At 36.6% G+C, this 17,207-nt stretch overlaps 1 protein-coding gene across 1 annotated transcript in view; it reads left to right on the top strand.

Moving 5' to 3' along the window:
- The window catches only part of VPS13B (vacuolar protein sorting 13 homolog B), a 433,772-nt gene that overhangs the window by 135,400 nt on the left and 281,165 nt on the right, over positions 1-17,207 (top strand). The window contains exons 18-19 of the mRNA XM_036379056.2: positions 1,699-1,833; positions 2,708-2,881. Coding sequence (XP_036234949.1) covers positions 1,699-1,833; positions 2,708-2,881 — 309 coding nt within the window. The remainder of the gene's footprint in view (positions 1-1,698; positions 1,834-2,707; positions 2,882-17,207) is intronic.

The raw sequence follows: 17,207 nt of genomic DNA, 5'->3' as shown, positions 1-17,207 counted from the left end.
CCCTGGACAAAAATGGGAGTGAGGGTCTGTTTACAAGACAAACTGGTAGTTGGTCTTTCAGTCTGAGAACTGATGGGGTGTTGTAAGGGAAGGCACGCAAATTAGTTTCAGTGAATATTCTTTGAGCCTGAAGCCTTCCTGAGTCACAAATTAGGAAAAGTCTGGACATACCCCAAAGACAGAAGACAGGGTAAATTTTGATAAGAAATAATACCTTGAGTGTGGAACGTACTTTCAGATGGCAGTCTGCTTTATCATGTTCTGTGTGTCCCTTCATGTGTTTCTTCTTTCTTTCTGTCTTGGAAAGTACTTTTTACTCAAAAGTTATTTTAATGTTTTACCAGAAAAAAACTTGAATATATGTCAAGACTGCTTGCTAAATGATTTTGTATGCACCACGAAATATTCTTCGATCTTTCGGAACTGGAATAGGCACAGTGAACTAAGCATAATTACCAAGTTTAATCTGAAATCTTCTGTTCCCTATAATTTTTTTAGGATTCTTTTCCTTACTAGTTAATATATATTAAAGGTTGTTCTTTGAGTTAAGTCTTGGAGAGATTTTGCAAAAAACCTAAATAATTAATTCTGTAGATGATTACACTTTAATGTGTTTAATAATCTCGAAATATGTATAAAATTGCTTTTTTACCTGATATTCCACAATACTTTCCTTGCATAATTATGGATTTTGGAACAAATTCTATGTTACATACATGAGGAAATGGTTCCATAATTATACTAATGTTTGCATAATTAACAAGCTGCTTGCCAATTTTAACTGACAAATTCCAAGTTGCTTCTGCACGAAGGGAAAAAGAAATCATAAAAAAGGCAACTTCTGTTAGTTTTTCCTTTCATACTTCTTACAGGTGTTGAAACTATTTATTTCTAATTTGCAAGTGAATTTATGTGTTTTTTTTCTGATAGGCAGTGCTGTACAGATTTGGAGGGCTGGCTTCCTCCACCTATGCTCTGGGGCTGTTTTGGGGGGCTGCCCTCAAGCTCTGCCAACAAATCTCAGTCCTGGCTTGTACAATCCCCTGCTGCTTCTGCCTCAGTTCTGGGCAGCTCTTCAGAAGTGACTGCCAATAGCACTGACTTCTTCCAAGTGGTGCAGTAGTTTTCTGGTGCTCACAAATGGGGGCTGAGGAAAGACCACCAAAACTTATTTCCACTTGTGACCCAAGGCAAGGTTTGACTCCAGTTTCCGCTGAAAAATGGCAAGTGTGCCGTTGGCCTTCTGTACTGCTCAGCTGCATGGATCTAATGCTTTACGTAGCTACTGAGTAAAATGTTGATGTCTAAATAAAAGCTGAAAACACTTAGTCATTTTAAGATCCTGAAATTAAATGGTCGTAATAAAAACATGAAGGATAATAGTTGACGTGGCACTTACAAAGTGAGAATGAAAGTATCTATTTGTATATATATGCATATTTGTTATTTCAATTTCTAAGTGGTCTTGTGTGTTTTCCTCACAGTATCTGTATATATTTTGTGCATAACTGTTTGTATTAAAAAACCCATATGCAGCATTCTTTCACTTTCATTTAAAACCTGTGAATCACAACAAAAATGCTGTAAGAACATCTAAGGTAGATAATTAAAATATAATTAAGTTTAAATGTCTTGGTGAAGGAATATAAAAATATTTAAATTCAACAGGCTAGTACATTTGCAGTTTTCTTTTATTAGGTGTGAAATCTAAGAATCCCCTGCCAACTCTTGAGGGCTCAATCCAGAATGTTGAATTGAAGTACTGCGGCACATCATTGGTCAAATGTGCCTCTGGGACCGTGGGATCAATAAAAATTTGTGCCAAAGCCCCAGGTATGTGCAGCTGGACCATGTAAAACTTTATTGCCTGTATAGGAGAATTGGCCTTGTTTTTTACAAGGGGAGTTACTGAAACAAGAATTTACTCATTGTTCCTATGAATCAGAGAAGGGTTTTTGTATTCTGTTTTGGGGGTTTGTTGTTTTTATTAAGTATGTCATGATGATCCAGTCTTGCCTAGTATAGTCAAATTTTACACTGAATAAGAAATTTATTTTTTTTTTCTGCTGAGACAAATAGTAATCAGGAAGCATTCAAGAAATAGGAAAAATACAGAATATTTTCACCTAGCTTTATCCTTAGCATTATTTTGGTGTATTTTCTTGACTGTTTAATGCCTCATTTTCCATTAATGCTATAGGTATGTATTTTGCTTGTAAAGTTTTTGCGGACTCTGTGATTTTTTTTTTTTTTTTTTACTTCTCTAATACAGTTTTTCCTGAGGAGCATGTGGGAACTTATCAATGTGTATGATGTCTTTATGGATAAGCAGCTAAGGTCAAGAACATTAAAAATTAAAGAAAATTAAAGAAAATTGAAAATTGAGTGTCTTTAAATTGAGTTCATGGTGATGTTCAAGTAGATTATTTTATAAAATTTTATAAAATAATTTATAAAACAGTATAAAATACTGTTTTAAAGATAATCAATTACTTTATTTGAAATCCTCCTGGAAGTCAAGGCATTTATAAGATAAAGTTTAAGTAGATTGCCAAATAGTTTATGTGATGCTGCTCATTCTATTTGCTCTTTTAATTCTGTATTCACAACGTAAATGAATAGACGTTTTCTTTGGACTAGTAAATGTTTGTCTTGAAAATTTATCTTGTTACACTAAAAGCAGTAAGAAATCTAATTTTTATCTTAGGTGATGGTGGAAAAGAGAAGCTGATTCCTTTAATTCAAGGCCCTTCTGACACCAGAGACTTACACAGCAGTAAATGGCTCAATGAGAGTAGAAAGCCAGAATCTCTCTTAGCTCCAGATTTGGTAGCCTTTACAATCCAAATTCCACAGTATATTGACTACTGCCATAATTCTGGTAAGTACAAAACTCTTGTTAAACTGGTATCACATTACATTTTTCCTATCCAGTGTGATTTTCAAAAGAGGGGCTTGATATAAAATGTGCCAAATGTCAAAGTATCTTCTAAACACTCTGCACACAGCTGTAACTTTAGCTCACTGTGAGACAAAAGAACTGAAAGCTGTATTTTGATTTATGTCTTCTTCAATAAGGAGTGCTTCATTAGCTTTGGTTGCTTTTTAAAATAATTATATGAAACTTTTGTAAACTTCAGGAGGGGGAGGGAGGAGAGGCAGGATCCATGTTGAAAATATTAGTTCCAGTCTCTCTTCCTGGTACTGGGTTGGCCTTCTTATACAGAAGTTGACATACTGGATTCTAAATGGTTCATATAAATTTATTATTAAGAATTTGTTTATCATAAAATTTGCTAACAATAAAAAATAATCTAAAAAATACTGCAGGGCACACGTCCGACCTCATCAAATTTAATGTTGTGGTGGCCTTAAATCAGAAGTTAATAATTTGTGAGAGTTGTTTGGCTAAATTTAAGGGTGTTGTTGACTTTGTGGGCATAAATAATTTTACCTGACATTCTTATGGTTTCTGTGGTCTTTAAACAAAACATTGGTCTGTTTTAAGCAACACTGAAAATTTTTAAATATGTTGAGTTTAAAATAACTCACGTAGTTTGTGAAATACACATGGAACTGGGTTTTGCTGTCAGTGTGGTGCTTCTTAAAAACCATGTTTTTATGTTTTTCAAAGCTTATTCTATAGCCATGCTAGGCACGGAATGAAAAGTGGGGAAAAAACAATCCAAAAAAGTATCTACGTTAAGGAAAGTAAAAGAATTACCTGATCCCAATATTATGAAACACAGAAGTAACTTGAACACTTCAAGTGTGCTTTTTTTCTGTATTTTTTTCCTGTGAAATGATTCTTGAATGTCATTAGTCTGAAAAGTAACAGTGAATTTATTACTGTCATTGCAATTTTTATGTGCATATGTAAGCAACATTTGATTCTTACACAGAGTAAATATTTGTAAGTGCTGTGCACTCCAGCAGTTGTTAGGTTATTTTTTCAGTAATTGTACTTCTGTGTTTTTTGGATAGCATCATGTTGGAAATGTTTACAGCAGTGTTATTGTAACAATTATCTTCAGGTCCTGCTCCTAAAGCATTGCCAAAAAGCAGTTCAGGATTCAATGATATCTGAATTAGTCAGATGAAGCTAAAATCTGTTGCACCTGTTGATTCACTTAAATACCTTTTAAATGTTCATAACACCAATATTTATTACTATGACTAATTGTTGCATTTCTTGCCTTTTTTGAGGATCTTTTTGTTTAATTTTCAAATTTTGGTCTTAGTCTATGAATTATAATTTAAAGGCTCTGTGGATACATATGCTGTACGCTTACTGCTTTTGTTACAGGTCATAAGGATCACATACATTTTTGCTCATCAGTATTATAGATGTTCCAGTTAGATGGTTGGGAGTCCTTGATGGGTTGTGACAGGAGGTGCTTAATGAGATTTAAGGCACTAGCAAATGAAGTGCTGGCCAGACTCTCATTCAGGGATTTTGAGATACAAAACATTTTTTTGCAATAGACAATTGTCTGTGGTACCTGTTTTTTAGATGAATGGACATGCATTAAAAATGTGAAGATTTTAGAGTTGAAAATGTTCTGGACACTTCACCTGCTCCTTTAGCATCTCAGGGAAGTTGTGTTGATTCTGTGTACACAATGGCTGTCACTAACCTGCTCTAGCTCTGCTCCTGTCAGGTGGCACCTGCAAGGAGTGACAAATGAGAGGAAAAATCTGACTGATTTGCTCAAGCTTCAGTCTCGTTCAACAGGAAGAATGGCATACTGCAAATTACCTTTTTTTTTTAACATAAATTAAACCAGGAGTAATTAATGTTTCATTTGTCTCAGGTTCTGTACAAAGGATCGCCAAAGCAAAAGCCTTTGCTTTCCAATACATGCTGAAGAAACTGGGGCAATTTTAATACAGGAGATATGGCTATCATTTTCATTATTACTGTGAAAATTACATGTAGGGAAAACATGAAGTGCTTTGAGAGCATAAAAATGCATTTGCCATCAGTTGCAGTCACTTCTGGGAGTTTAAAAAGCTATACTGGATAATTTCACAGGAAAAAACCTCATCCCTTGAGAGTAAAAGGTTTTTTTAAGCTGTGTTACTAGAGGTGATTGTGCAGTACTGAAGTTGTTTGTGAAATTTTTCCTGACAATGTTGCATAGAGTGTTCTGTAGTAGGAATTCGGACTAATTAATTCATTAAATTGAATGGAAACCAACTTGATCAAAAATTAAAGCAGTCATTTGGATATAAAATGCTAAGGAGGAGGTTGTGCAAATGGCATGAGATACTTGAATAAATCAGGGCATATTTACCTGGTGAACAGGGAGGGGACTGTTCCTCCTCCTCTCCTTGTTGCATCAGCAAGTGTCTACTGTCTTGTATCACTTGAACCATATGATCCAGGGTGATCAGGATGGTTGTGCAACTTCCTTTTACTGCTTGTCACTTTTACTTTTACTGTAACTGTATGTGGCCCTGCAAAGTTACAGGATGTATTTACAATCTGAGGGATAGAACATTTGACAAGATATCTTCCTTTTTGCTATTTCACTTGTGCTGTTGAGAGGAAGAGAAAAAAAGAATATAGTTCTAGCAGTACCATACTGCATTGAGTACAACCATTCAAAGGAAAAAGCTCTTTGAAGGGCTTTCAAAAAGGGCAGCATTTAGAGCATGTGATGTGTAGCATGTACAGTGTATGTCAAGTATAAAATGCAATATAAGTGCATAAACTTATGATTACTGGTCAGGAGTGTTTTACTGTTTGATGCATAAAGTGTCATTAGCACGTGGAAAACTGATCTGCCTATAGCAAAGGAAGTATTTAGGGACAAAGAACATAAATATGATTTTGTTTAGTCCTTATGCTGTAATTTTAATATTGGATACTTTGGTTATGCCCCAGGTATCTCTATGCATAGTTGTAAAAATCAGTGAATATGCTTCTCTTTAAACTGCAGCATGTAAATAAGTACAAGAGAGGAGATTATTCCATTACCCCGGGGCTTGGGAAAGTCTTCTTACTCTTTCTCTGAAATAACCCTGGCTTTATTAACCCTGGGAGCAAGCTGCAGACCTTGTTTGTTTCACCTGGCCTTTGAGAGAAGAGAGAGATTTCAAAATGAATGCTGGTGTTAGTGGTTAATTACGAACAGCTGTTGAATAGATGAGGTGAGCTGATTAAGCTCTATTTGGTTTGCCATATTGAATAATTGGGAGTGCGTGCACAGCCAGTGTATGGACAGCTTTATTACAAATAAATCAAGAGGAATAAAAATAAAAAATACAATTAATAAAGTTTTCTCTGAAATCGGCTTAAATAGGCAATAATGCAGCAGTGAAATAAGGGAGTAAACAAAAGTACTTGTATTAATATCATGCTCATATGTGTCAAATTTCTACACTTAGTGGAGCAAAGCAAAAGTGGGAAGGCTTCTCTAATTTGTCGAAGCTGCATAAAGGCTGAAGAGCAAACATTTAACCTTATAAAAGTTGGTATTTCTTGTTTAAGTGATATGTTTCTCAGACTTCCAAAACGTTTAGATTTTTTTTCTTCTATCAGTGTTGATTTAGATAAGATCACTCCATTCACCCCCTTCCCATGCCAAAAGGAAAAAATAACTGAAGAAATTATATCTTCAGGTATGAAAAAATTGCCATAGAAGTTGTACTAGCAGGAACATAAACTTTTTTATTATTGTAAATGATCTGATTTTTATCTGTTAAAACTTAATAAAAAGGAGGTGAGAGACTAGAGATAAGTTTGGTTTTATGCTTATACACCTACATATGCCCCACAAATTCCCCCTTTTTGCAGTTAAAAAAGCATGTTATTGATATATTTTTAAATTTAATTTTGACTGCTTGCACTAGGGATATTAGCTTGAATTTTGAAGCTGAAACAATTATATTTTTAAGTTCTCATCTAATTTAAATGAGTTCTTGTGGTAGCAAGTAAATAAGTAAAAATCCTAGTAAAAGAGAATTCATAGTCTAATTTGAAGTATTTTGAAGAGATTTAACACAATGAATGAATAAAAATGGGTAGTGTATTGGAGTAATTAAAGACAATTCACATTTGTGGTTTGGACATAAATGTGTAAAAATTATACCCATCTATCTTATTACATTTCCTTTTCTCTCCCTGAGGATTTCACTATGTACTTTATCTGTAATTGTTGCCAGTTTTCTATCAAGTTCCCACTGGGCTTCTGGTGCAAAAAATCTTATCCTCTCGATGACAGAGCTTGCCTGAATGATTTCATGCTCTTAGCATTTTTGTTCACGGGAATTAGGGGGAGAATGTAACTGCAGCTGAACATAGCATCTATTTTTGTAATTTTGAAGTTTAGACTCTGTTATTGGAACTAAATGAAGAGATGCAGGTGTTCTCCAGTTCAAGTCCTCTGGGATTTTTTGATGGTAGATGCTTGAAAAGAAAATGCATGTGTTTCCAGAGTCAAACAGCAGCTGTGGACAAGGATTTATGTTTTTCTCAGAACTTTGGGATTTCAAAATGTTACATTTAATCACATGCACAGAAAGGAGAGCAAATGTTAAAGATGTTACATATAAAACTAGGAGACTGATCTTTTTACCATACCAACTAGTTGTGGGAATAGAGGAACAAAGTGATCTTTAATCTTAATATGCACAATTTCAAAAGGATTATGATAGTTGCCAGGACTCTGGTCTTAGGAGAACTGTGCTCAGGCAGTGTGCAGCATTTATATCTTCTTAATTGCTTTTAAAACCTGGTTTATTCTTATATTTTTCCTTGGAAAAATAGGAATGTTAATAGTATGAGTTACTGAAAACACAGTATTCATGTAGGCTTACTTTGGAGGGTGGATTTAAATTCGGTAAGTATACATTTTTAGAAAAAATTTTCTGGCAATGTCCTCTAGTTTTCAAAATTTGATTTAAAATAGCAGTTCAACTGCCTGAACTGCAAGGCTATATTTGGAAGTTTTCTTTCTCACAGAATTTGTGGGCAGAAGTATTTTGTGGTAATGCAATTTCTCCCTCCCTTTCTCTCTGGTGATTTTGCAATTATTTGATTGTAGCAAACAAAATGTCTGACATCTTAAGTTTAGCTGAAATTAAGGCAAGGGCAGCAGATGGTGGTACTGCTGAGCAATTCAGGAAGGGAGAATAGTGTGGGCAGGATCAGGTTGGTAACAGTGGCAAATGTCAAGTTAATTAATACCAAGGAAGAGAAAGTAAAGCCTCTTTTAACAATCACCAGTTCGTGTGTGCTCCATCCTCTGCCATTATCCTCACAACCTCACTATGCTGTGCACTACAACAATGTTAAATATCAAATATTTTTCCAGGCTTGGATCACCACTGCATCTACTGTCTTACAAAGATCCAGCACTTAGTACTTTTTCTAAGAGAGAAGTAAACTTGTCCTCAAGTGCAGTCTGTTCCTCTGCTGGCTGCAGTTGGAGATTTCATGTCCATGGGAGTAGCAGCAAGGAGGGACATACTATACTATGTTAACTAGATTGACTACTTCCAGTGAGTTGCATAAATCTGGCAACTGCCAGTAAGTTCTGGTTATAGAAAGTAATTGCACAATGCAGGAATAAGACAGCTTGTTCAACTTTCCCTCAAGTAATTCTGCAAATCCTCTTGGGGAAGAGGTGTTTTCATCTCTCTGCTTAGGTTGCGGTCAGTTTCTCTCAATATGCCCTAAATCCTTCAGCAATACATGTGCTCTAAAATTCTGAGATTGTGACTAAAAAGGATTAGTTTGTAAAATCTTACTTTAAAAATTGATTTTTTAAAAAAATAAAAAATGGGAAAAACCTACACTGTCATGCAAGTTTTTAGGAAGTTAGCCTCTGTAGTTGAGTTCCCTGAACTCTTTCAGTCCTGTCTGACTTTGAGATGTTCTATTCAGCTGCACTGTGAAAGTTGGGCAATATCTTTAGTCAAAGAAGCACTTTTGCCTTTTTTCCAATTATTTTTTTCTTAATAGAATCACTTAAGATTAAGAGTTTGGGCAAAACAAGAACAAAGCACTGTGAAGATGGGGACTCAACTCCAAATGGCAGGAGCCTTAGATGTTCCACTGGGAAGTAGGTGACTGGGGGAACTGGAAAGCCTGCATCCCATCTGGATTTATAACTTATTTGTAAAAACTCATTGTCTGCTGTTTCTTTTCTTTTAACTCAGGATAGCAGTGTAGATAATATAGTTGATCTTGTAGTTCTTGGGATAGGACTTTGAGCTTCAGTACTGGCAATTAAAGAGTTGAGCTCTTCAGTGGTGGGGGTAGTAAGAGTTATGAAGACTTTAAAGTACATAAAAGAAATCTCTCCACCTTCTCTTTAAGCAGCTCATAACCTAGAAAATTCTGTAAAAGTAATTAAAAAGAAGTTGTTGAAAAGCCTTTACTTTTTAAAATGTTTAACTCATTAAATGTGTAGAAGTTAAGGAATGGCAGATATGAGATTTTTTTCTGCTACCTTTATTTTGTGTGTGTGCATGTGTGTTCCATTGGATTTCTGTTCACTTTAAAATCTGCTAGTATCAAAGTGTTCCATATGGCCAACAAAGTCATATTTAACACTTCTGTTATTGGAAAAAAAAATCTACATGTGGGTTCAAATGATAATTTCTATTTTCATAATGGTAGAGGCTGATGTATCTGTGCTTCCTTTATTTATGAAAATGCATTTACCTTTCCCACTTATGGCATCTGGAAAAGCATTATTCAGCAAGGTGACTAGATACCTATTGTTGGTTTCAAGTGTTTTGAAAACATGACCAGTATAGGCTCTCAGCAATTGCTGACACATAGCTTTGGACATTGAAATCTGTTTTTAATTGAGAAAATATATGTTGGCCAGCATATTGGGATAGTTCCCTCCCATTTTGAAAAAACGCCATGGGATCTTTAACTTGCATTTGGACACTTCCCAGACATGGCCATAAGGGACTGGAGCTGTTTATTTTCAAATAGTGTTTAAACTATTTCCAGGTTTTATAATTGAATTGTAGTGCTCTCACTGCCTCTTTAGTGATGTAAATGATTCATATAAGATGGCTACTTTTTCTGTAATGAAATGCTAAATAGATATGACTGAAAATCAGTAGACTGTTGGTGGTAGTAAATGCATTTTGACTAGGTCAACTTCAGGTTTTTTTAAATTTTAGTAACAAGGAACTAAAACATTTGATAAAAACAATGATAAATAAAGCATCTTATTTTTAATGCAGAAATTATTATACATAGAAATATATTTGTTCCAAATCTGAATTTTTTTCAGTAATTTTCATGGTTCAGCTCTGAAGCAGTTTAAAAAACTACAGGTCACTCCCGGATTCCAGTGTTCTGGTTCTAATACAAATGTACTAATAATCTCATTTTTCTGATTCAGTATGCAGTCAGAGTGAATATTCAACCACATTGTCCCTTTCTACCCAAACATTACTGTTCAGAAGCTCCCACAGAAATTCCTCCCTGTGATGTTATGAATAGCCAGTTGTGGTCAGCTAGTTGTTGGGCCATTACCAAGTGACTGAAGAGCTGGTTTTATGTACAAAGCAACAGCTCACAGTCAGGATTAGGCAAAGCAGGTTAGAATTTTAATGGTATTTTATTTTTTAAACTCAACTAGATAACCTCTGTGATGACTTGCAATCTAGTACAGACTCCTATAGCTGACCAAACTGAATTAATTTTGAACACACAGATTATCTTAAGGTGTACAACTTTGGAAACATTTAAATTAGTTGTGCTTTTTCTCATGTGCTGTGAAGCTTCTCAGGGGCAGGCTCTATTGTTACCAGAAATCTGCAGACTGTATAAAAATTAGTATTGCAGGAACTATGACTCACTTGTAATCTTTAGACCATTTGATCACTCCTGTGTTGTATGAGCCGATTTAATTTTACCTGTGCACTCAAATAGAACTAATATGTTCAAAATACATAATATATACTTGTGTAAGGCAGCAGAAGTACTTAAAATTGGTGTCAGGAAAACAGTGCATTGTGTAACTTTTCAGTTCTATTTAACAGCTAAAATTAGCTCACCTATATTAGGTGAGCCATTAATGTTGAGTATCTCTAAATAACAGGCTTTAAGTACAGCAAATTCAAACTCAAATGTGGTCTGTTTGAGGTTATCCTGACATTCTCAGTATCACATGGAATGCTAAATCTATTTGAGAAATGCAGTGATAGGATTAGTGTGGATATATAGTTTAATTAAATAGCTAAATATTTTTAATTCTTCATTTTAATATGATTTATACTCTTCAGTTGAATACAAGGCATTTTGAAAAGTTAAAAAGAAAAACATTTGTTTTCCAGAAGTCATGTCTGAAAGAGAAGATTCTAGGTATTGCCTTGGTCTTGCAGCCAGTTCAGTTAAGACAAACATATGCCAGAGCAAAGTAAATAGCTGACCTGACTTCTGAGTTTCCATCCAAACTCATTTGTGCTGCAAATTGTTGATACCACTTTCAGCACAGCATATTAGTGCATGCTGGCTTTCCTAAGTGTTTTCCTAGTTTCTGATGTATTTTCAAGATGAAGTCGACAGGTCTGGAAAAAAAAAGTTATTTTTTCTCCAGGAGATTTAGAAACTGTGTATTTGCAGAATAGCAAATAATTTTGGGGTTCTACTTTCTGAACCTTTGAGAACATTTCATGGTTATGCAATGAATGGGTACTCTGACAATGTGAATGGAAGGGATGGGGAGTTCCAAACATTTCAGCTCTTAGAGTGAGAGTTTGCCTGTATCTACCAACTCTTACACATTTAGCCTGGGTTCCCCATCTGTCACTATAGAGCTTCTGGGGCTGCTTGTCTGGGGTTTGTGCCAAGCTGAAGAAATGTCTTTGGCTATGCTGCCTCATATCCAGGAATCTTGGAAAAATAGACCACTGCCTTTGGGAAGGTTGACATGAAAGGATTCAGACTGACCAGAGTTTGAGCCATGTCTTTTTGAATTTCACTGTTTATAACTGTCATACCAGGGGAAAAAAGATCATGTTCTAATAATATGATGCAAAAAATAAATTAAAATAAAGTTTATTCAGCTAAATAATTAATAATGAGTACTAAATCTTCAAATGAATAGTCTGAACAAACAAACAAGTGGCTGACTGCCTCTTCTTATCTCCTGCTGCCCTCAAAACTACCTAAGCTTGTTTTAGTTTTGGAATAAAAATAATTAAACCCTAAACAAATATTGTGTAAATACAATATAAAGTATAATATAATATTAGAACTTCCCCATTAAAGTGGGGAAAATAATGGAAATTTTGTAAATAGAAACAATACTTTTAAAATTAAGAGAAGATATGATTAAATATAAGAATTATTGAATACAGTATCTGGCTCAACGTTAGTGAGCAGGGTTATGGAGCACATATGGTGATGGATCATTACTTTTAGATAATATTCTCCTCTCTTCTCTATGTCCATAGATGTAATCTGTCAGATATCCAGTTTATGTAAAAGATGATAAAGCACATTTTTTATGCTTTGGGCTTTGCATGAATTATATGTACAGTATATTTCTTACTTTTAGTGTAACTATTTTAGTGTAACTAGTGTAACTGTGTAACTTGGTCATGTATTCAATAGAAATAAATTAACAAAATGAGAATATGAATTCTCTTCTGTACTTTTGAGCTCTCTTATATCCCTGCTGTCATAAGAGAAAAGGAATTCAGTGTTGAGCAAGCCTTTCAGGTTGTTACGTGAAGATTTGTACAAGAAAATGAAATATGTTCAAGCTATCTTTATAGTATTTGCAAGATGTATTAGCCCAAGGCCTGGATTAATATTTTTCAGATAGTTAAATTATTGCAAAACATTTCTTTCATACATATTTCATAATAAATTCATTATTCAGTGATAAGTTTAACATTAACCTATTATGTTAAAAGTGTGTTTTAAAACCAACTTTTGGAAAATCTTACAGATAGAATGTAATTTTCTGAAACCAGATGTGTAAGGAACATATCAGTCCTTTAAGCACTTGTGTGTCTAAGCACTTTAAGCACTTGTGTGCAACTTGTGATTGCAAGTTGCAATCAGTTGATTAAATTCTTTTTAATTACAAAATGAAATAGTTAAGGTATATTTATATTTTTCAACGCAGGAATAATATAATAATCATAATACTAATATGTTTAGTGTGAAAACTTTTATGATAATTTGAAGCCAATAATACTTGGTTTTTTTCTTCACTGGTAACATAAGCTAAGTATAAGCCTGTGAAAGGGATGACTTAACACAACTGTTGATGCACTTCAACTGAAACATCTTTATCAAGTTAATACAAGAAGCAGTCATGCCCTACTTGAATTACTCATTTATAATGGCTGAGCAGCAGCCTGGATGTGGACTTTGAAATCCTGGGAAAATAAGATGCATGCATGCATCCAAATGTCTTTAAAGCAGCTGTAAAATGTTGAAGTGAGATGTCAGCTACTAGCTGTTGTCTACAGTTTTAGTCTGAAGGGAGGGGTGATCATTTAATTGCTAACCAGATTTAATATTATTATAGTCATTATATCCTCAGTTCGAAACTTTTTATTTTCTAGAGCCATTTGAACTGAAGAATCAGAATATTTGTCTGCTTTTTTGCACACTTTTATTGCACAGATTATTCCAACTTTTTTTGAAGATTTTACTTGCTTTGTTAAAATACATACATTTTTCACTAACTTTTATTGTACTTGTATTGAGGAAATAATAATCCCAAAAATGTGTAAAGCATCAAAATAAAGTACGTGTGGGTAGCAATTCCAAAAATGCTACCTTTGTGGTCAATAAGGACCTAAGAGTATAAGAGCTGGTAAAAGCCATATATTAAAAGGATTTCTGTGTCTTTGCACTGGTGAGATGTTGCTGTTTGCACAGTCTTTTGCAGATGATGGCATTGCTAGGTTCTTTGTCTTCACAGCTTGATTTCATGTTTTCATTGAAAAGACAGACATATAGGAAATTAACTGTTTAATTTTTCTTCAAATTCTTGCACAATTCCAAAGGCTGTGCATCCCGTTATACTTGAAACAGAGATTTTTCATTAGAAGTGCCAGATGTTTCTTTAGTATACTCACACTTCCCAAGTAAACCAGTATGAAAGTAAACACTCTTCATTTACTGCAGGAATTGTAGAAGTTCCTATGACAAGAAGTCAGTGAGAGCATGAACATCCAGTTTTGCATGTTGGAACTTCTGTAAGACAGTGTGAACTTCATCTTGCACTTTGGAGACAGACAATAAAGTCCATGTTGTAGGTATCCAGGGATATTCATAATAAACTCATAGCAAGGGTGCTTAATTAAGGATCATTCAGGAATTGGTGAAGGAGTTTTTTCCTTCTTTCTGTTACAAGTAGTATTGAGATGACTTGTACTTTGTCTGTTTCCTGGAAAAGTCACTGTCTCAAAATCATGGTGGAAGGAGAACTGTTTTCTACACAATGGCAGCAAATTAGGCTCCCAACTCAATGATCGTGCCTTCCTTCCTGATACTGGGAAAAAGGAGAGGTGAGAATAATCCACCTTAAAGGCAGAAATAGGATGGGTAAAAGTCTTCATTCATAGTTTTTCCAAGGCAGCCCTAGTAGAGTTATTTGGTATAGCTCTTATCAAAGAGCCAATAAAACCAGGCTTACTACAGATAATCCTGGGGGCACTATGCCCCCACTTTCTGAGGGATGCTTTGGTAGCAAGGTCTTTGGTCTGCCTCCTCAGTGGAGGTCAGGGGTGCAAATCCATGTAGCAGCAAAGACAAGGGTTATTGAATTTTTAGAAACCAAGGAAGCACCTGAGAATGGTTACATAGGAATTAGGGCTTGTCATCCCCAAAAGGCAGTAATGAATATTCCAACTGAAGTGCATTTGCACCAATGCACTCAGCATGGGCATCAAGCAGGAGGAGCTGGAAGCCCTTTATGCAGCAGGAAAATGATATATTTGCTATCATGGAAACATGGTGGAATGACTTGCACAACTGGGTGCTTCAGTGGATTGCCATAAACCCTTCACAAAGGATAGTCAAGGAAGGAAAAATGTTGGAGTAGCTCTGGATGTTAGGGAGTGTTTTGATTGTCTGGAGCCTAATGATGGTGGCAGCAGGTTGAGTGTTTATTTTGGAGTCAGAGAGAAGGACAACGAGGCTTTGGTGGGAGTTTGCTAAACACCTCCCAGGCAGAATAAAGAGGCAAATGAAATATTCTGTTAGTGGCTGGGGGAAATCTCACAGTTTCTGGCCCTTGTTCTCATGGGGGACTTAAACTTATCAGATGTCTTCTGGAAATGCAATACATTGGAGAGGAAACAGCCTAGGAGGTTCCTGGAGTGTGGAAGTGACTTCTTGACACAGCTGTTGAGCAAGCAAACTATGAAAGGCACAGGCTGGACCTGTTTGTGAGCAGGGATGTGCTGGTGGGTGATGTGGTGGTTGAAGGCATCTTGGACCCAGTAATCATGAAATGACAGAATTTTTGGTTCTTGAAGAAGTAAGGGGGGTGGGAGAGCTGCTACATTGGACTTCCAAGAGCATACTTTGGCTTGCTTAGGAGACTGACTGAAAGAGTTCCTTGGGAGGCAATCATGAGGCACAAAGGAATTCAGGAAGGCTGAACATAATTTAAAAAGGCAGTCTAAAGGTAGCAGGCTGTACCCATGAGCTGAGAAAGATGAGCTGACGGAGAAGTGTCTGACATGGGTGAACAGAAAGCTTTGGCTGGAAATCAGGGAAAAAAGAGGAGCTCCTGACCTTTGGAAGAATGGTTGGAAAACTCACAAGCACTGGAAGGATGTTGTGAGGTAATAAAGGGAGAGAATTAGAAGGGCCAAAGCCCAATTAGAACTTAATATGGCTACTGCTGGCTACTAATGAAAAATGTTTTTGTAATTACATCAGCAACAAAATCCGTTATTTGATGCAGAGGCAAACATGATGGCAAAAGATGAGAAAAAGCTGGGATACTTAATGCCTTAATGCCTTATTCTTTAATGACAAGATCAGTTGTTCTTTGGGTACCCAGCCCCCTGATCTGGAAGACATGGCTGGGAGGAGAATGAAGGCCCCATCATCTAAGGGGAAATGGTTGGTTACCTCCCATGCAATTTACATATACACAGGTCTGTGGAGCTAGATGGGCTCTGTCCAAGGGTGCTGGGGGAGCTGGCAGAAGAGCTCACTGAGGCATCTTCAATCATTTGCCAGTGGTCCTGGCTAACTGGGGAGGTCCTAAGTGACTGGGAATTGGCAGTAGTGACCCCCATCTATAAAAAGGGCCAGAAGGAAGATTTGGGGAACTACAGGCCTGTCAGCCTGACCTTGGTGCTGGGGAATGTTACGCAGCAGATCATCTTGAGTATCATCATATGGCACATGCAGGACAGCAGAGGGACCAGGTCCAGCCAGCGTGAGATCAGGAGAGGCAGGTCCTGCTTGTCCAACCTGGTCTCCTCCAATGACAGGGTGACCTGCCTAATGGGTGAGAGAAAGGCTGTGAGTGTTGTCTACTTCTGTGTTAGGAAAGCCTTTGAAACAATTTTTCATAGCACGCTTTTGGAGAAATTGGTTTTTCATGGTGTGGATGGGTTATTCTTTACTAGGTAGGAAACTGGCTGGTTTGGCCAGGCCCTGAGAGTGGTGGTGAATAAAACTAAATCCATTTGGTAACCAGTCAATAATGGGGTTCCCTAGGGCTTAGTGCTGGGGCAAGTCCTGCTTCATATCTTTATCCATGATGTGGACAAGGGGCGTGCACCTTCAGTCAGTTCGCAGAGGACATCAAGTTAGGTGGAAATGTTGATCTGCTGGACAGTGGGAAGATCTGCAGAGGCATCTGGACAGGCTGGATTGGTGGGCTGGGACCAAGAGTATGAGGTTAGACAAGGCAAAATGGTGGGTCCTGCACTTGTGTCACAACACCACTATGTAGTGCTACCCACTTGGGCAGAGTGGCTGGAAAGCAGCGCTGTGAAAAAGGACCTGGGTGTGCTGGTCAGCAGTGGCTGAATGTCAGCCTGTGCATGCCCAGGTTGCCAGGAAGGCCAGTGGCATCCTGACCTGTGTTAGGAATAGTGTGGCCAGCAGGACCAGGGTGGTGATTGTCCCCCCATGCTGGACACTGGTGAGGCCACATCTCAAGTGCTGCGTCCAGTTCTGAGCCCATTAATTCAGGAAGGACATTGAGGTGCTGGAGCAGGTCCAGAGAACAGCAGTG

This window comes from Molothrus ater, chromosome 1, assembly GCF_012460135.2.
Source record: "Molothrus ater isolate BHLD 08-10-18 breed brown headed cowbird chromosome 1, BPBGC_Mater_1.1, whole genome shotgun sequence".
Taxonomy (NCBI): domain Eukaryota; kingdom Metazoa; phylum Chordata; class Aves; order Passeriformes; family Icteridae; genus Molothrus; species Molothrus ater.
The sequence above is the reverse complement of the archived record's forward strand: the minus strand, read 5'-3'. Positions and strand labels throughout refer to the sequence as shown.